Consider the following 20,152-nt stretch of genomic DNA (forward strand, 5'->3'; position numbering starts at 1 on the left):
ACATCCTAATGAGAACAAATTTTCATGCCCCTATGCTTAAAGGTATAGTCCCTATTTTCCATGCATCCTGGTGTCAACTACATGAGGTCTTTTCATTTGCTGGCGAGTAGCTCCAGTGCTGGGGGGACCATCCACTGCTGAGCAAAGAGGCTACATCTGATTGACTGAAGGGCTGGTCATGACTAATTCTGACAACAGGTGAGCCCCAGTTTCACCATGGAATTTCAGCCCCCATGTGCCCCAGTTCTGAGCTAAGATTCCACTGTCCCTGTGCACTGGGTGGGAGTGCGAGGAGCATGAGGACTCAATGAAAGGCTGTGTGCATTGAGTGGGTGCATCCCTGAGGGATAGGAGGGATGAGCTAGTCATTTCAGCCACAGCCAGGCAGTGCCAAGTAGCGCTTTGAGCTTTATTAGCTTTATTGAACCCGCTTCAGAGGCTGTCAGCCACCCCTGGGAGCCCCTCAGAGAGCACTGCCTCCCTTCGTGGGCTGAGTGTCTTGGCTGTGGACACCTTGGGGGCAGAGTGGTGAGTGGACTGTGGGGTCAGCTGCAGTTCACGCCTGCATCCTCATTGTGGTTGCAGTTGTGAGAGCCCCAGCTGCTCTTGCTGCAGTCCCACAGGGTCCATTCTGACCCTGAACATGCAACATCATCCAGCCAGATGTTTCCAGAGCCTGGACACAGAGACAGCAAGGAGAGAGAGGAGTGTGGGATTAGGGTTCAAGCTGTGTGGTCCGTCTGTCCTCGGGGTCTTCCACAGGGAGCTAGACTGATCATTTCTCCTGCAACTGCCCAGGCCCAGGGTGAGGACGACTGTTCTGCTCTCTTATGATGACTCTGCCTCTGTTCTGCTTTCTACCCTTTGATAGAGGTCTCATCCAAGTATTTAATATGTAATCCAAGCATGATTTGAAATCTCCTGAGGATCTCTCAGGGTTTGTCTCTTCCTTAAATGCCTTTGTAACCAGGTCATTCTCAGTTCCGAAGCATTCTACCTCCTTCAAACCCCGTTCCTTCTGATATAATCGATTTCAGATCAAGAGCTCAGAGAAATTACTGGCTTATTTGATTCCAGTAATTTACACTATAATGTGACAATCTATATAGGCTTAATCCGTGGGAGGAAATGTGTATTTTTAAGGAGTTTTATAATCCAACTAGACTCAGATTAAAAAACAGGTATGCATTTTGGTGGGGTGGAGGGGGAGGGGTAAGGGCAGAGAAGATTTGGGGGCGGGAGCAGGATAAACCAGCCTAGTGTCCTGGCCAGGTCAGCTCTTGGTGGTTGTTGAGTTGTTTCGTTGCCAAGTTGCTTTTGCAACCCAATAGACTGTAGCCCATCAGGCTCCTCTGTCTACGGAATTTTCCAGGCAAGAATACTGGAGTGGGTTGCCAAGCCCTACTCCAGGGGACCTTCCTGACCAAGGGATCGAACACACGTCTCCTGCATTGGCAGGCAGATTCTTTACCACTGAGCCACCAGGGAAGCACCCATCTGCTTTTATGGCCAAAGAAAATGACCTTTTCCTGCAAAACATAGTTGAGTCTCCAGCACTCCAGGACATCTTTCCAAAACGGATTTTAGGAAATCCCTGCTCTGATTCACTGTCTCTTCCCTTCTCCTTGAAGATGATCAAGCTTGGGCTGCCCAGGCCTTTAGGCTCCAGAGAGCTGAGATGACCACTGTGCTTGCCTGCCCGACATCTTTGTTCTCCTGGCTTCCACCCCTCAGCTGTCCTTCAGAGAGCATCCCTCACAAACACTGTCGGACACGTGGCATTCTGGCTTTAGGGCTGGGTGGACAGCAGCTTCTGTCCCTGTGGAGGAAGAGAGCCTTCTTTCTCCTGGGGCTGCCAGCCAGAAGGGTGTAAGCTGGATCCCTGAGCAGTGAAACTTTTCAGTTGCTTGAACCAATCCCTTTCTTTTAAGCCAACCATGATGAGTCACTTGCAACTGACGGGTACCAACACCCTACCCAGGAGAGAAAGCTCACATCAACACCTCAAAAAAAAAAAAAAAAAAGACTCCTGGTTGAGGACTGATTCACTCACCAGCTCCCACATTGTAGAGAGCACTTCCAGAGGAGTAACCCAGCATGCGGCAGAAGACAGTGGCATCTGAATTGTCCCAGCTGTCATCACAGATTGTCCCCCATGCACCATTATAGAAAACTTCAGCTCGGCCTCGGTTCCTAGAGCCGATAATCCGGACGGTTAACGAGGAGTCACCTGGATGGCAAAACACATGTGGGAGAGGTAAAGGAGCAGCAGAGGGCTTTGGGCAGATGCAGGTTCTGCCTTTTAATTTTTGGAAGTCCTATGTTGTTGTTCAGTCACTAAGTCGTGTATGACTCTTTGCGACCCATGGACCGCAGTATGCCAGGCTTCCCTGTCCTTCACTGTCTCCCAGACTTTGCTTAAACTCATGTCCACTGAGTTGGTGATGCTACCTAACCATCTCATCCTCTGCCTCCCCCTTCTCTTTTTGCCTCGGAAGTCCTACAGTTAGGGAAAAGAAGTCTTCTGCTTGGCTGTCATCATAGCAGTAAGATCCCACATTATGGCGCTGAGTGCCCAGCACTACCAGCAGCCTCTGTGCACTGAGGCTTGCAGGCGTGAGGCCATAGAGGGAAGTGCCTCTGCAGCTGGCCTTGCAAATCCACCCTGCCATGGTTTGCTTGCGTTGTGGAGGAAAAAAAGGGAGGAGGAAGAAGGGAGGAAGAGAGGGAGGGAATTGGGGGTGGGGAAGAAGCGAGGAAAGAAGGGAGAGAGAGAAACTGTTACCTGTGGCTCTGTGACACGGGCAGGCTTATTCAAGGGACAGCCTTTTAGCTTTCCCCCAAAATGAGGAATCTCTCTGAGAACCAAGGCCTGTCCCCCAGAACACATACAACTTTCAAGTACAGAGTAGCCTCTATAGCATACATTAAACAGAACAGAAATAGCAATTACCTTTTTGACCTTTTTCTCCCTTGGATCCTTGTGGCCCAGTGGCTCCTGCCATGAGGAGAAAAACCACACAGTTTGAAGGAAACCAAGTCAGGAACCCCCTGTTCTCCTTTGCCAGCAGTGGGGAGGAGTGGTGGGGGTCAGACTCTCTCCTCCATCTTTGCCAGCCCCCTGGCATCATGGGGACTGGATATGCCATGATCTCCATGGGTGAGCAAGAAGAAATGGGCCTGAGCTACAGCAGGAAGGACTTGAGCTAGATTAGAGAAGGACATTCAAGAGGCATGGAGGGGGAGGTCTCTCCTGAGGTCAGTCACGGAGACTGTATGGTCCGGGGGCCTGGCTGGGCGTCGTCCAGCACATTGTCACCTGCTGCGCTGAGTGCCCAGCTGTGCCTTATTCACCTCTGTCTTATTCACCTCTGTAAGCTCTGGGCTGAGGGCAACCCCAGCACAAGGCTTCTCTGCAGAACCACTAAGCCTCTTGCCTTCTGGTTCTGAAAACCACTCCCAACCCCTTATAACAGGCCTGTCCTTTGAACTCTTATGTCAGAAGCCGAGACCTTACCTCTCGATCCGGGCTCTCCCTTTTGGCCACTTGGTCCAGGTGCCCCCTTGAGGCCTCCCAGGCCCAGGCTTCCCTTCTCTCCCTTCATGCCTGCAAGGCCTGGGGAAGAGAGACCACTGCCATCAGATGTTCTGCTCTGCTTTCCAGGGGAAACTAACAGCCTTGGTGTTTAATGAATGAATTGTCCTGAAGGTCCCCCCACCCCATCAGTGGGCTATTTGGATGTTCAGCCTTGGGGCAGGGGCAGAGTGTTGCCCCTGCCACCCCCCCGCCACCTTCCAGGTAAACTCTGGTTGGGGGCAAGAGGGTGAAAATAGCTGACAGGATTCCAAAGTTGTTGGTCCTCATTGGGCCATTATGTGGAAGCCATTCTGGGAGAATTTGCTAGAACATTTCCAGGCCTCAATTTCCCTGTTAGTAAGTTAGAATAGGAAAAGAAAATCCACCTTAGTAGTAATAAAGACTGCTCAGGAAATGTGTCTGAGGAGTTTTGTTTTGGCTCCTTAGGGTGGGGCCGGCAAGAAGACTAGAAATGCTGTGTGTAGGGGTGGGGACTAACGAGGACTGTAATGATAGTCCTGTGAGAAGTAGCAGGAGAAGGGGGTGCCTTGAGGGCCAGTGTGAACAGGGAGATGGACCAAAGAGACACAGGCCAGGCAACCACCTTGGGAACTGGAGAGAAACGTTGCTTAGCTCCACAGCGGCTGTGCAGCCTGAATTCACTGCCATGCGGCAGCTCCTGGGGCTTCTTTACCGTTTTCTCTCTCAACTCCACCCCTTCAAACCCTTTCCCCTGGTTTATCATTGGAAGAGCCTGAGGCTTGAAAGACAGACCCCTGGAGGCCTTGGTGCTCTGGGGGAAAGTTACTGCAGTTACAGCCCTGCTTTCAGGGTCAACAAAGCCCGCCTCAGAGAGTCCTTCCAGTCATTATTGTGGAAAATTAAAATGAAGCCAACACTTTACCTGGAAATCCTGATTCTCCTTTTGTTCCTTTCTGTCCTTGAAGTCCTAAGATCAAAATACAGAAAAGGGAAGAAGATAATAAAACTTAGATATTAAACACTTTTAATCTTAGACAGCCTCTACCTTCTGTCTGATTAATGCGGATGGAAAGGTACTTTGGTTCTCCTCGATTGTTTAAAGCCTCTTTAGCAGAGCATAAAAGCAGACAGACTGCAGATAAATGGGTACGTGTATTGGGGTGAAATAGAAACGTGGTGGGTGAAGGTCTGGATTAGGTGAACAGACCCCACACTCAGTAACTGGCCTTCTTTGTCCAGTAATAACCTGGCTTGATATCTATTCCTTCTTGTTGCAAAAGAAGGAAACGATTGGAAAAAAGATTTTCTATTGGAAAAGAATTGAGAGATGTTTTGAAAATAAAGTTATTTTTATTTCTAAAATACTGTGGAGGGGACTCAGTGGCCACTAGAAGCTCTGGGAGTCTCTCACTCTCAGTAGATATTCCATAAGTCTATTGGTTTATTTCACTGTGGCCCCCACTGTAGCTAAACAGTTAGGCAGCTAAAGGGTCTCATGTCAAGAAAATGGAAAAATAACCACTGCCATTATTTGGGATGATCCTATTTGTAGTTCTGATGTGAAAGTTCCTCCCTCCTTCCCTCCCTCCCTCCATTCATCTCTTTGTTCACTAGCTTATGTAGAAGGCCCACTATTCCCAGCACCATGATGGGTCATTACTTATTGGGGGATAATAACCTATTGGTTTGGCAACTCCGTGATCTCTCAGTTTCAGGGAAACAGGACTCTCCAAGACAGTCACATAAACTTGGGGAAAGTAAAGCTCATTACTGATCATGAAGTAACACTTTCTTGAGGGTAACAGTGGGATTGTACTTCCACCATGATCTTGACTGGGGTCGCTTCTAACAAGCCAGCTCGGCTTTAACCAAAATCCCACTCATGGGATTGGGTAGCGGAGCCCCTGCCTGTCCTGACCCACCATCTGTGAAAAGGAAAGCATCTTTGAAGATGGATGGGTTAGAAGGACAGTGTGTATAGGAGTCACCTCTGCCAGGGCTCCTGACAGTCTTCAGGGGAAACCCAAAGATCAAAGGCCCAGAGTCCCAGGCTCAGAAAGTGGCCTGCCCAGCTCTCTGGCCAGAGCTTCCTGAACCTCCACCACATCCCAGACCTGGACTCAAGGGATGCCAACCTACAGAGCCCTCCCGCACCTTCCAAGACTTCACCTGCTCTGTTCCCTTTCTCTAGACTTGTCTTCCTTTCTCCATCTGGCCAAGCCCTATTCATCCTCTATGACTCAACTCCAGCTCTTCCATCACTCCTGCAAGATGCTATACTTTGCTACCCACACCAGGGGCCACTGTGACCTTGAAGATTTTGACAGAGTCAAGTCACATCTGTTTTAAAAAAAAATCAATCAATCCATTGACCACTTGATCAATGAAAAATGAGAGGGCCTGCCCCTGGTGTGGGTTTCTAACATGGCTCTTGGATGAAGGCATCCGGGTTGTCTAACTCAAGTATGACCTTCTGCACTTGCCGTGACTGTCCACAGACATCCTTGGAAGATGCCCAGCCCTTTCTCAACCTGCACTGGCCACAACACCTCCTGGCCTGCACCTGGCTTCCTAAATGGCACATGGCACTCCTCCACGCAAAACGCTCAGCAGAGTGTGCCTGACGCCATCTGACAACAGCCTGTCTGCCTGTCTCCTGCACCAGCCAGCATGTCTGAGGGCAGGAACCAGGTCTTATGTGTCTTGGAGGCCCAACACTTTCTAGACTATCCAGTGGACCAGATTTTCTAGACCATCATGGGTGCCTGGACTTACTTAGTGACTAGCAAAGTTAGCAGTTGTTTATAAAGCAGACCATATTGGTAGGATGGTTTATAACCTCGACTAAATTGGCCTAACAGCTTATGACTTGACTAAGTTGGTGTGATGGTTCATGAACTAGTCTCTGTGAGTTGGGTAACTGTGGGTCACTCCTTTCAGCCTGGGCCCCCTGGGAGAATGTGCAATTTCAGTTTTTTGACAAAGTGAAATCGCTCAGTCGTGTCTGATTCTTTGTGACCCCATGGACTGTAACCTACCAGGCTTCTCCATCCATGGGATTTCCCAGGCAAGAGTACTGGAGTGGGTTGACATTTCCTTCTCCAGGGAATCTTCCCAACCCAGGGATTGAACCCAGGTCTCCCGGATTGCAGGCCCACCAGGGTTTTTGACAACTGCTGCCCAAATCCAGAGCCCTGACCCTTGGGGCCCCACCTCAGATCAATGGGAGAGAGCGGGCTCTACATGCACAGCTGGAAGGCAGGCCAGGAGACAGTGCGAGCAAGGTGCCCACCCCCCTCCTGTTTGACAGTGGAGATTTGATTGTGGCATTCAAGGTCTTCATGGACTCTGGGCAGAGAAAAACAGCCATAGGGCCTTGGACTCAAAGGGCTCTGGCAGAAGAAGGTGCCCTTCTTAATCCAGAGGCTTCGGGGGCCAGAGCACAGGAGACCTCTGCCTTCTTCTGATGGCCCTGCTTGGAAGTAGTCCTCCTCCGTGTCCATCACTGACACCCAGCAACTCCACTTTCCCACCTACCTACAGCCTTTGTTACCTGTGTCCCCCTTGCTTCCTTTTACGCCTTCGACTCCTGGTCTCCCAGGCATCCCTGGTGGTCCTGGACAACAGATAACACAGAGAGTGTAAGGGCTGGGCTGGGTGGGTCTCCATACATCACTCCCCCCACCCACCACAGGAGCCAGGACCTCACCTATTGGCCCAGTGGGGCCAGTGCTGCCAGTCTCACCCTTGGCACCTGGGGATCCCACAGCTCCTGGAAAGCCTGGAAGACCCTTCACTCCAGGTGGTCCTGAAAGCAAAGTCGTGAATAGAAGGCTGGGGGTTGTTGGGAGAGGGCCTGGCTGCCTATGCTTTCAACACACCTCTGTTCTCTGCAGTGGCACACGCATCTCCTAACATCTTAAATGTTCCCTGGGCAGGTTAAAAGATCTCTCTTTAGAAGCCTTAAACTAGCCCTATTAGTGGGAGGAAAATTACAGTCTCAGCAATTTATTAATTTATTTCCATTCACTGCTGCAGGGTTTGAAGCTTATGGACTTACACAGAACTCTGGGTGTGAGCGTCTGGCTTCACAAGCCTGAGCAGCAGAGTGAAGAGAAGCTCTCAAAAAGAATATCAATTAGGCCTGCCCTCTGAATGCTGCTCTGTTCCTCTTAAGGATGGGCCAGGTTTTACAAAATCTCAGAGGCTCTGGGCTAATATTACAGTCAAATACGAGACAGGGACAGTGGTACCTGGAATGATGCCCATTCCTACAACTCTTACCTTGATCACCTTTGATTCCAGGAATTCCAGCCACTCCTAAAATACAGAAGGATTTTTAGGGATTGTAGATTTACCCTCTAGCTTCAGCCTGCGAGACAAAAGGGGAACACCCACAGGGCATTAGCCCTGCCAGTGCAGACTCTTACCTGGGGAACCTGGCTTTCCTGAGTCACCTTTATCCCCCCGAGCTCCGGGGGGTCCCATGACCCCCATGTCTCCTTTCATGCCCATGTCTCCTTTCATGCCCACGTCTCCTTTCATGCCCATGTCTCCTTTCATGCCCACGTCTCCTTTCATGCCCATGTCTCCTTTCATGCCCATGTTTCCTTTCATGCCCATGTCTCCTTTTCTTCCTGAAAAACCAAGAAGTTGTGGTCAGACATGGGGGGAGGGTGGGGCTTCCCTGGTGACTCAGTAGTTAAAGAATCTGCCTGCAGTGCAGGAGACCCAGTTTCGATCCCTGGGTTAGGAAGATCCCTGGAGAAGGAAATGGCAACCCACTCCAGTATTCTTGCCTGGAGAATCCCATGGACAGAGGAGCCTGGCAGTTTACAGTCCATGGGATCACGAAGAGTCGGACACAACTTAGCAACCACCACCACCATGGGAGGAGGGCAAGCCAGGCCACCACGTCCAACTCTGATACTTCCTGTCCCACTCAAATTCCAAACTCAGACTCCTTGAACTCCTTGGTGCCCAGAAGTAGAAGATACAATGACTGCCCTCAAGGAGCACACCACCTTGCCCAGAAACCAGGCATAAACTTATAAAAAATGGATGAGAGGACCTGGCCTGGCTGATGGGAAGTGGAAGGTCCCAGAAGCTGAGCTCTCCATCAGTATTGCCTGGCTTATTTCAGTGCCTGAATTTGGAGAACTATTTTTTTAAACTTCGCAAACAGAATTCTGAATATTCCAGAAAGCAGATTTGAAGTGCTGAGAGCAGAAGTTTGAGGTGCTGATGGAGAGAAAAGCATCACAGCAGCACTTATCCTGCCAGTGGCTCAGACACAGGCTTGCCTGGTGGCCAAGGTTTCACATTTTCCACTCGGCATCAGTATTCCGAGCTTGCCCCCGTCTATGCTCTCCTCTGTCCTCCGTCACTCCCTCCTCCTTCCTGCTGCTGCTCAGAGCGTTATCAATCAAGGGAGGCTTCTCACTGGGCAGGGCTCGACAACCCCTTTCCGAACCTGCCAGCCACGCATAAAGGGCCTGCTCATTGGTACCCACTAGCTGAGGAAGCCTGGTGAGGTCCCACCATCAGCAGAGCCCCACTCCTAGCAACTCCCTCAGGGGGCAGGACTGGCTCGTTAAGATGGAATTAGGTTAAAGGGCTCTATTCCATTATTTTCATGATTTCAGAGCTGGAGGGAGAAGGAAATGGCAACCCACTCCAGTATTCTTGCCTAGAGAATCCTATGGACAGAGGAGCCTGGTGGGCTGCTGTCCCTAGGGTCGCATAGAGTCGGACACACCTGAAGCGACTTAGCATGCATGCATGCGTTGGAAAAGGAAATGGCAACCCACTCCAGTGTTCTTGCCTGGAGAATCCCAGGGACGGAGGAGCCTGGTGGGCTGCCATCTATGGGGTTGCACAGAGTCAGACACGACTGAAGCGACTTAGCAGCAGCAGCAGCAGCAGAGCTGGAGAGAACGCAGAAAGGCCCTGGCCTCCTCTGTAACGAATCAGGAAAGTGAGCAAAGTGGTCTTGAGTGGAGGCAAAGAAGCGACTGCCTCACAGAACTCTCTGGATCTAAGATTTGAGAGATGTTAGGTGTAAGTCTTGAGAACGAGATTCTTTGAGGTGGTTAGGATACTTAGAGAATGATTATTCCTTGAAGGAAGACAAAACAGCCATAGAGACCTTGATTACAACTGAAGTCCCTTACAACTGCCTCAGATGCAAAGAGCAAACAAGATTTCCATCCTTCAGAGCATCCGCTTGAGCAGAAGGGCCAAAAGGCTAGGACAATGCAAGGAATTATTCCCCTGAGGCATTTGTTCGTGCCCCGCTGCTCTGGGCCAGTCAGGGTCATCACAATAAGGCAACTGTGTGACTGTATGAGGTTTCTTTTCTCTGTCTCTGCTCTCCCACGCAGTTTTCAAGATCTTAGTTCCCCAACCAGGGACTGAACCCCAAGAGAATGGAGTCCTCACCACTGAACTGCCAGGGAAGTTCCTGTATGAGGTTTCTTGAAACTGGTGTGGGCCTGAGTGTGTGTTGCGATGACTTCCGTGTCTCCATAAAGAGGACCACCTTGAGAAGCAAAGTAGTACTGGTGAAAGTACCAGAATCTGGCACCAGCTGAGGAATCACAGCTACCTCTGACTTCAGAACCTCCCCATCATCACAGCTAAAGGTGGAGTGAAGGAGACTGACATGATCCCCTGGAACCTCATTACAGTGGTATTACCCATCTTCTGGGACAAAGAGGGGAAAACCTCAGTACTCAATACTGCAGGGGCGGGTCCCGCTTGGTCTGCTAACCCCGTCTGTGGGCAGTGGATTGGGCAAACAGCGGGTAATTTGGGAAGAGGAGTCCTGATTTCTAAAGACGTGAAGCCGATGCATTTCCTCTCGCCAGCTGCAGGGCTCCCAGGCCCGAGCCTGAGTGTGGCAGTGGGTGAGTGTGAGGTGGGAACCAGTGTGGTTCAGATTCCACAGGCAAAGGCTTGGCTCTCATTCATCCCCTCTCTGGGCCTGCCGGGGCCACCTTGAGAAAGTCTGGGCCACAGAGAATTGTGGAGGGCCACCTTTGGAATCATCCTCATATGTCAACTGTCCGACCACTTACCCAGTGCAAGGGTCCCCCTTCTGTTCCACCAAGAATTCTGCAGCCCCTCTCCCCAAGTCCCACATCTGCCTGTTTCATTGTGAGGCAGCCCCAAGTCTTAACTGTTTGTTCCTCCCTTACCTCAGCACAACTGATTCTCCAGAAACCTTTGCCCCTTGGCCTCCATTCTTCTGATGGGTACCACTGAAAGCAAGTCTATTTTCTCTTCCACAGGACCTTTCTAGTATTTGAGGATGGCCGACATGTCCCCTATAAGGACTCACTTCGTGAAGGCACGCACCCTCAGTTTCTTCTGATGTAGATAATTCCCACATGCCGGCTACAGTATCACCCATCTTCTGTCTTATATTCCTGTTGTAATTAATCCTCACTGAAGGTTGTTATTACTATCCCCCTTTTATAGGTGAGTTAATTGAGGTTCAGAGAGGTTACACAGCTGGTGAGCCATGTTCCAACCCAGATCTCTCTGACCTAGGAACTGAAATCCCTTTCTGCATTACAGGATCACTCACACTACCTACACTGTAGTGGAGTTTGAAAACATGATTTCCAACTCTTATAGCTGTCCTGCAAAGCACATATAATTTAATTAGTATTTTTTTAACTTTTAATTTTTACTTTATTTTACTTTATAATACAGTATTGGTTTTGCCATACATTGACATGAATCCACCACGGGTGTACTATAATTGCCATTCTTTGCTGAAATGAAGTTAAATCTCAGCAAGCTGAGTAATATGGCTTATAACTCCAGTTACACCGGTGAGTATGCCCAGAGCTGGAGTGGCAATCAAGCCTACTGGCTCCACAGCTCCATCCCACTACTGCGCCCAGAGCCACCCAAAGGCTGGTCTCTGGGGAGGCCAGGAGCCCAGGAGTACGAGCTGCTCAGTTGTGCCCAGAGCAGGCCATGCTTCTCAAAGCCTGTCCCCAACACCTCCAGGGTCTGAATGCTCCACGGCCTCTAAAGCATCTCAAACGGCTTATTTGTGGCCGTTAGCTCGAGAAGCCCTGCTCTAGACCAGGTGCGGGCCATCAAGGGAAGATTCTAGATGTCTTATCAGCCCCTTTGTCCTCACTACCAGCGGTCTCCCCTCCTGACCCAGGCCCACCTCAGGGCCCACTTGGATCTCCCACCTTTTTCTTCTCTGGGTTCCCAGCACTGACATGTCTGCCCTTGCCACCAGTTATACATGTTTGCAGCTTTCCCATCCTGTCCTTTGCTCAACTGGACAGAAGGGGCCACCGCTGTGCCCCTGGGATGCCTCGTGACCCACCACCCTCTGTGTGACCTTGCCCCTCCCTGGCCCTGAAGGCTGAGTGAGTGAGTGTGTATGAGTTTGTAGTAGGGGTGGTGAGTGCATGTGAGTGCGTGTGTGGGCGTGTATGCATGTGAGTATATGTGCACGTGTGAGCAGGTGCCCTAGTGTGACCGTGCATGTGTGATTGTGTGCCTGGGTGGGTCCCTGAACTCTCCTCCTACTGTTTGCTCATGCTCCATTCTGAAAACCTTCCCCAGAAAAACCCTGCTGGAGACTTAGAACACTAGGCCTGCTGGGATTTCCCCTTCTATTAAAATCCTTCCAAAAATTAGTTCCTGGAAAAAAAAAAGTTTTCCCTCCTAACAAGTTTCCCTTCTGCAACTAGTGGTGTCTTTCTTTCTGTCTCGGAGTCCTGGAGACTTAGAGGCTCTCCGTCTATTTCCCCTTTCCTTGCAAATCCTCTCATTCTGCTCTTTCTTCAGTAACAGCTTTCTTGGCATCTTTATAACTCAGCAGCCTCCACCCCTCTGGGGATTGGAGGTTTGAGAGTCTAAGTGAAGAGCAGAGTGGATTGTAACAGTGATAAAGCCCCTCTCCCCCAGGGGCCATCCGAGCCCCCACATCCTAGCCTTGCCGTGGCCACTGGTAAGGCACCTGAGCATATTAAGGCCACAGACTAAAAAACAGAGCCAATCATGGGCTTTGAGTCATAATTTTAACTTCCCAGAAATCCTCTAAAGCATTCTTATCCCCATTTTACAGACACAGAAACTGAGACTCAGAGAGGTAAAGGAGTGCTCCCCAGGTCGTGCAACCAGTCTGTGGTGAAGGCAGTTGTGTCAAACTCTGGAGTCTGGGCCAACAAGCTTGACTCTCTCCAGGGATGCTCATAGGCTTGTACTCTGAGCACCAAGTCTTGGATTGTCCTCACCCTTCCATCCACACCTAGGTGTCTCCTCCGTGAAGCAGGTACTTCCCAGCATCCCAGGACACGTAGGGTCTCACCCCAGGTGACCTCCCTCACACACAGATCCCACTCGGAGTTCAGACTCTCGAGGTGGGGTGTGTGTTGCAGCTGCTCCGAGACAGGCTGCTGCCTGGCTGGCACACACACCCAGCCCCTGCTCACCTGCCTCTCCCTTGATTCCTGGTGGGCCTCGGGGTCCTGGGGGCCCTGGGGGTCCTGGAAAGGAAAAGGAATTCAGAATGTAGCCTGGAAAAGGAGGAGGAAAATGGATTATGGGGCCAGTAGACAGGCGCCATAATAGTAGAGGCGGTTTCTATGACTTCTCTGCGAGTGCTCCTGGCAGGTGGGAAAGGCGAGGTCCACCCTGGGCCCCTTTGGACCTGAAAGGCCTAAGGAAAAGGAGCAGAGATACCATGCCCCAATGACCAAGGTGAGGATGACAGTGCCTCTCACACCATCATTTACTCAACAAGTATCACTGGGCACCATGGATCACCCAAACGGCATGGAAGAAAGAAAAGATGGAGTGCCTTCCCCCAAGAAGCTCATGGCCCACCCAGCAGGCAAAATTCAGTTGTGTAGATGATGCTCCAGAGGGAGGTTGAGCCGGACAGATCTGGGTTTGAACAGCAGCACTGCCTCTTTAGCTGAGTGACCCTGGGCCTGACCTTTCATTGTTTGGAGCATCAGCTTTCTCATCAATGAACTAGGGTTCATATACCAGTTAAGCAGGGCTGTTCTGAGGCTGCCACATGGAAACCCACATGGAAAGCGTGCCCAGGCTCTGATAAATGGCACCCATCGCTGCTGCCACCCATATCAGATCTCTCCCTTTCTAGGACTGTTTTGTGGATGACAGCCTCCCAAAGACTTGGATGGATGTGATGGGGCTGCTTGTCCTGTCTTAGTCCATTCTGGCCATTATAACAACACATTATGGACTGGGGAGGTGGGGCTTAACCAAAGAAATTCACTTCTTACAGTTTTGGACGCTGGAAGCCCAAGACGAGGGGCCTGCAGGGTCAAGTGCAGGGGAAAGCCTTCTGTGTGGCAGTCTGCCACCTCTCTCTGTATCCCCACATGTGGGAGGAGCCAGGGTGCTTTCTGGGGTCTCTTCTATAAGGCAAGTCCAATGTCCTCTCCCCTCCATGGTCCCTGCTTTGGCCCACTGTTCCTCTCTCCAGCCACAGACTGGTATTAGTTTGCCACTTGGAAGTGGTCCTAGGAATTGCCCCAGGCTCTGCATTTTACCTGCCCTCCTGAGCGTTCTGGGCTGGTCTGAGGGCTTTGTGGCTCAGACCTGACCTTGGGACAGTTACTGAAGACCTCGGCTCTTGGATGCCATAATCATTTGGACAGGGTCCTTGGCTCCCAGCTTCTTGACCCCACTCTCTCCAGATCTGTCTGCAGCCACCCAGGATGCCTGTAATTTCATGCCCTCCTCATTCAGCCTTTACTCCCTCTCTTGGCCTCCAGGGTCTCATGGCAGGCCAGAGTCCGGGAAGCCCCTCTGCTGAAGAAAGGAATTCAGGTCTAAAGACCCTCTTGCCCACACACAAGCAACTCCCCCACTCTCATTCTCTCTGGAAAGTCCCAGCTCAGTGGGAAGGGACCAACCTGGGATCTGAATAAAGTTGTCCATCCGTTGCTGTAGGCTCTCCTGCTTGGTAAGGACTTGGGTGAGCTGGTCCTGTGTTTCATTGTTGTAGGGCGTCTCCAGGATCCGGAGCCGCTCCTGCAGGTTTAGAACTGGACACCCCACACCCCAACCCTTCAGCATTCTTTTAGGGACTTCATTAAATCCCAAGGCATTTGAACATAGCCCTGACATTCTGTGTTATATGTGCATAACTGTGTAAGTTCTGACTATGTAAACACATGTTTTGTGTACTGTGAGGACCTAGAGTGAGCACAGAGCTTTGTCTGTATCTTGCACATGGGCACTTTACATTCACAGATGTTACATGTCCATAGAACACACTGGCACAGTCTGTGCACCCACTGCATCCATGATCAACCTGCATGCAGTTAAGAACTTTGTGCATGCTTGGGCGTGAGTGCATGGCCACTAATATGCTGGCCTGGCCTAATCATGTGAGGCATTAATGTGTGTGTGATGTGTGTTATGACAACTGGGCACATGACACGCTTGAGCAACTTCACTGTCTGTATGATGGATTGCTTCCTGACCTAACCATATGGACTGGGACCACTTTGAAAGTCAAATGATGTTGAAACAAAACACTGATCAAAAAAGCTCCTTCCTAAACTAGAATTGAAAGAGACACATGTACCCCAATGTTCGTCACAGCACTGTTTATAATAGCCAGGACATGGAAGCAACCTAGATGTTCATCAGCAGACGAATGGATAAGAAAGCTGTGGTATATACACACAATGGAATATTACTCGGCCATTAAAAAGAATACATTTGAATCAGTTCTAATGAGGTGGATGAAACAGGAGCCTATTATACAGAGTGAAGTAAGCCAGAAAGAAAAACACTAATACAGTATACTAACGCATATATATGGAATTTAGAAAGATGGTAATGATAACCCTATATGCAAGACAGCAAAAGAGACACAGATGTATAGAACAGTCTTTTGGACTCTGTGGGAGAAGGCGAGGGTGGAATGATTTGGGAGAATAGCATTGAAACATGTATATTATCATATGTGAAACAGATTGCCAGTCCAGGTTTGGTGCATGAGACAGGGTGCTCAGGCCTGGTGCACTGGGATGACCCAGAAGGATGGGATGGGGAGAGAGGTGGGAGGGGATTCAGGATGGGGAACACATGTACACCCATGACTGATTCACGTCAATGTATGGCAAATCCACTACAATATTGTAAAGTAACTAGCCTCCAATCAAAATAAATAAATTAAAAAACAAACAAACAAACAAAGCTCCTTCCCTCCCAGAGAGAAGGAATTCTTGATGTGAGATGCATAAGGCACACCTGTGTGAAATCACTGCCTCTTTATGCTCCAGACATACACATGTGTGGTCTATTTCTCCTTGCCTCCCTCCCCCCCCACACATACACACACACATGTAACACGTAACACACACTCCCCTTTCTGCTTTCTCTTCCCCTCCCCCACCACCCTGGTCGCCCGGGGCCTGAGAGCTCTCTCCCAGCAGATGGGCAGCAGTGGCCCCAGGGCTCTCCCCTGAACCTGAGTTCTCTGTCAGGTGGGTCCACATTGTTACCCAAGGAAGGAGGAGACAGGACTCAGACGCTTTACCTTGTATCACCAATAGCCCAGCACCCACAGTGAGCAGAACCAGGTACATGACCACTAGGACCATGATGCAGTTCATTCCATTTCTCCTCTTGGGCTTTGGATCTGAAGTAGAACACAGACAGAAAGCAGCTGCTAGAGAGGGTGGAGAGCAGAGGTCCCTAGCCTGGGCCCAAATCCCCTCTGGGTGAGCAAGGGGCTCTCCATGAGGTTCCATGAGGGGAAAGACACAAAGACCAATGACACCCACATCCTCCCCTTGATCCTCCTTCCACAAGGCAAGAAGCCACTCGTTTGTGTGGCTGGGTGAAAAACGCCTCTGCATATATTCTTTGCTGAAAGAGCACGGTCCTTAAACCAGGTATTACATCGGCCTTGCTCACTGTAGAAGCCCCAGTGTGCCACCTGCTACAGGGGGTGTGCAATAGATATACATCAGATTAACTGATGAATTAACATCTTTCAAGTTCAAAATTTTTGGAGGAAAATGATTGTTTCCATTTTATAAGCATTGAGTGAGGTTTGGAACAGTTGAAAAACCTATTAGGTTGTAAGACAAGATCTGCAAATTTTGTCCAGGCCTTTGCTTTCTTTTTCTTTAGATTTTTAAATTATGAAAGTAAAACATGCATAATATAATTCATCAAACAATATGGAGAGCATTTCAAGGATTAATAATCTCATAATTAATCCCCTGAGGTCCTAGCCTGCTGAGGTAAGCTTCATTAGCTTTCTGGGATGCCGCCTTCCTCCCATTCCCCCTTCCGAACAAACCCATATCCTCATAGATGGACTGTTTCTCCTTTTAGTTTTACACTAATGATATCATGTTACAAATACATACTACTGTAGCACATGTGCTTATCATGTTGTGCTTATCACACGTGCTTTAGTAGTATATAATCAACTAAAGCACGTGTTCCTTCTGCAATGAAGAATTTTCCCATGGATTTTCTTCTAGTTTTCTCAGTCAACAGAGATTTAACTGCTCTCTTCATTAGTTGCTTCATATTCCTTAAAGATGCATGGCTAGTCTCTGTCTACCACAGGGTGTCCTCTCTACCTGCATGCACCCTGGAGTCCAGGCCCACATGAGTGAGTTCTCCAACACACATCCTGCCCCAGTTGCTCCCTTGTTTTCAGCCCTTGGGCTCACTGCCCTCAGGACAAACAACTCCCCTGTGGGTACATGTAGCCTGGTCTCCAGCCAGCTCTCCTGTGGCCATGCCTCTATAGCTCACCTCCACCCCTGATGCTGACCCCTGAGCCCAGACCACTGGGGTTACACCCGTCTGACTTCAGACAGGGTATCTCCTCTGGATACCCAAGGAATGAATATTCCTTCCTTCTTTAGGCATAACTAATTATTACTCATCCTTTGGGAGCAGAGTAGAGACTTCCCTGCTCCAAGATAAATCCTCAGGCTCCCCTGGGATGGGTGGGACCTTGCTCTGCTTCCCCACATCATTGTGTTTTTATCTGCTGTGACCCTGAGCACCTTGAACTGTTTCTATGTCTCAGTCCCCTTTATATGGCCTGGAAGTTGCTAAGGCTGCATTCCACATCAATATGATATGCTGGAAAAATGGCGACTGGCTAGTTGAATGGATGAATGAGTATTCTGGGTGCCAAATGTGGGCAGAGTTGAACACTTCCAGTTTAAAAGTATTGGAAGAGCATCAGGAATGCAACTTAAAACCTCAGGTACCATATAGTCATGATAGTGAGAATGAATAAGCGTGATGGGAAGCCTCACGCTTAATAGAATTTGGTGGATGGCAAATACAGTCTCATAGACAGCACAAAATGTGATGAAACTTAACATGTGACGGGAATAGAAAGATAAACTAAGTTTCAGAGACACACATATCATAGATGCTAGAGGTAGGGGTGAGGGCCAGCATGGAAGATACAGATATTTTCAACCACATGGTAGGAACATGGTATAAGGCATTTGAAAAAGGATAACAGGAGGAAAAACAGACATGACAGGGAGGTGGGAGTAGTTCAGGTCCAGAATGCAGATTGCTTTTTAATTCAGAGCTATAACTGGCATAAAGGCAAAGTATTTTAGAACTGGGAACTTAAATCTGTAGGTTTTGTCTTTCTCTGTACAAAGCAAAGGATATGATAAATTCTTTACCCCTATGTTGATCATAAACAGAAGCAGAAGATATTAAGAACAGGTGCCAAGAATACATAGAACTATACAAAAAAGATCTTAACGACCCAGATAACCATGATGGTATGATTACTCACAGAGAGCCAAGTCAAGTGGGCCTTAGGAAGCTCGTTATGAACAAAGCTAGTGGATGTGATGGAATTCCAGTTGAGCTATTTCAAATCCTAAAAAATGATGCTGTCAAAGTGCTGCACTCAATATGCCAGCAAATTTGGTGATCACAGGACTGGGAAAGGTCTATTTTCATTCCAATCCCAAAGAAAGGCAATGACAAAGAGTGTTCAAACTACCACACAATTGCACTCATCTCACACAGTAGCAAAGTAATGCTCAAAATTCTCCAAGCTAGGCTTCAACAGTATGTGAACTGAGAACTTTCAGATGTTCAAGCTGGATTTAGAAAGCAGAGGAACCAGAAATCAAACTAGCAACATCTGTTGGATCATCAAAAAAGCAAGAGAGTTCCAGAAAATCATCTATTTCTGCTTCATTGACTATGCTAAAGCCTTTAATTGTGTGGATCACAACAAACTGTGGAAAATTCTTAAAGAGATGGGAATACAATAACACTTTACTTGCCTCCTGAGAAATCTGTATACAGGTCAAGAAACAACAGTTAGAACCAGACATGGCACAATGGACTGGTTCCAAATTGGGAAAGGAGTACATTAAGGCTGTACATTGTCACCCTGTTTATTTAACTTAAATGCAGAGTACATCATGCAAAATACCAGACTGGATGAAGCACAAGCTGGAGTCAAGATTGATGGGAGAAATATCAATAATCTCAGATATGGAGATGACAGCATCCTTATGGCAGAAAGCGAAGAAAAACTAAAGAGCCTCTTGATGAAAGTGAAAGAGGAGAGTGAAAAAGTTGCCTTAATACTTGTCATTCAAAAAAACGAAGATCATGGCATCCAGTCCCATCACTTCATGGCAAATAGATGGAAAAACAATGGAAACAGTGACAGACTTTATTTTGGGGGGCTCCAAAATCACTGATGGTGACTGCAGCCATGAAATTAAAAGATGGTTGCTCCTTGGAAGCAAAGCTATGACCAACCTAGACAGCATATTAAAAAGCAGAGACATTACTCTGCCAAAAAAGGTCCCTCTAGTCAAAGCTATGGTTTTTCCAGTAGTCATGTATGAATGTGAGAGTTGGACTATAAAGAAAGCTGAGTGTCAAAGAACTGATGCTTTTGAACTGTGGTGTTGGAGAAGACTCTTGAGAGTCCCTTGGACTGCAAAGAGATCAAACCAGTCAGTCCTAAAGGAAATCAGTTCTGAATATTCATCAGAAGGACTGATGCTGAAGCTGAATTTCCAATACTTTGGCTACATGATGGGAAGAGCTGACTCACTGGAAAAGACCCTGATGATGGGAAAGATTGAAGGTAGGAGAAGGGGATGACAGAGGATGAGCTGGTTGGATGGCATCACTGACTCAATGGACATGAGTTTGAGCAAGCTCTGGGAGTGTGATGTGCTTCAGTCCATTGGGGTTGCAAAGAGTTAGACATGACTGAGTAGCTGAACTGACTGACATTGATCATTTTATCTCTTAGTGGTTAGAAGAAACTGTCAAGAATGATAGCCCACAAAATGGGCCAGAATCTGTCTAACAAACCTAAACAGATTATGCAAGAAACTTAAACCTGAGATCATTGAGATGACACAAATGTTGGAATTATTCAATAAAATTTTAAAGCAGCCACCACAAAAATGCTCTAATGAGTACTTACAAACAAAATTTTTTTAAAAATCTCACAAAATAGAAGATATATAAAAGACTGAGATGGAAATTATAGAATTTCAAAATGCCAAAAATCCTTTTAAAACATCACCA

The 20,152-nt window shown here is 48.5% G+C and overlaps 1 protein-coding gene across 3 annotated transcripts in view; it reads right to left on the minus strand.

Annotated features, from left to right (window-relative positions):
• The window catches only part of MARCO (macrophage receptor with collagenous structure), a 30,593-nt gene continuing 10,832 nt past the window's right edge, over positions 392-20,152 (minus strand). Inside the window, exons 2-14 of one of the 3 annotated variants that reach the window (XM_013970393.2) lie at positions 16,122-16,223; positions 14,485-14,616; positions 13,030-13,083; positions 8,188-8,196; positions 7,990-8,151; positions 7,844-7,879; positions 7,269-7,367; positions 7,113-7,175; positions 4,482-4,526; positions 3,518-3,616; positions 2,954-2,998; positions 2,054-2,230; positions 392-676 (exon numbers count right to left, since the gene is read on the minus strand). In XM_013970393.2, coding sequence (XP_013825847.2) covers positions 546-676; positions 2,054-2,230; positions 2,954-2,998; positions 3,518-3,616; positions 4,482-4,526; positions 7,113-7,175; positions 7,269-7,367; positions 7,844-7,879; positions 7,990-8,151; positions 8,188-8,196; positions 13,030-13,083; positions 14,485-14,616; positions 16,122-16,223 — 1,154 coding nt within the window. In that variant the 3' untranslated portion in view covers positions 392-545. Of the gene's footprint in view, positions 677-2,053; positions 2,231-2,953; positions 2,999-3,517; positions 3,617-4,481; positions 4,527-7,112; positions 7,176-7,268; positions 7,368-7,843; positions 7,880-7,989; positions 8,197-13,029; positions 13,084-14,484; positions 14,617-16,121; positions 16,224-20,152 lie in introns of all 3 variants that reach the window. The other 2 variants (XM_005676249.3, XM_005676250.3) reach the window with 2 other exon arrangements.

This window comes from Capra hircus, chromosome 2 (genome assembly GCF_001704415.2).
Source record: "Capra hircus breed San Clemente chromosome 2, ASM170441v1, whole genome shotgun sequence".
In the NCBI taxonomy this organism is placed as follows: Eukaryota; Metazoa; Chordata; class Mammalia; order Artiodactyla; family Bovidae; genus Capra; species Capra hircus.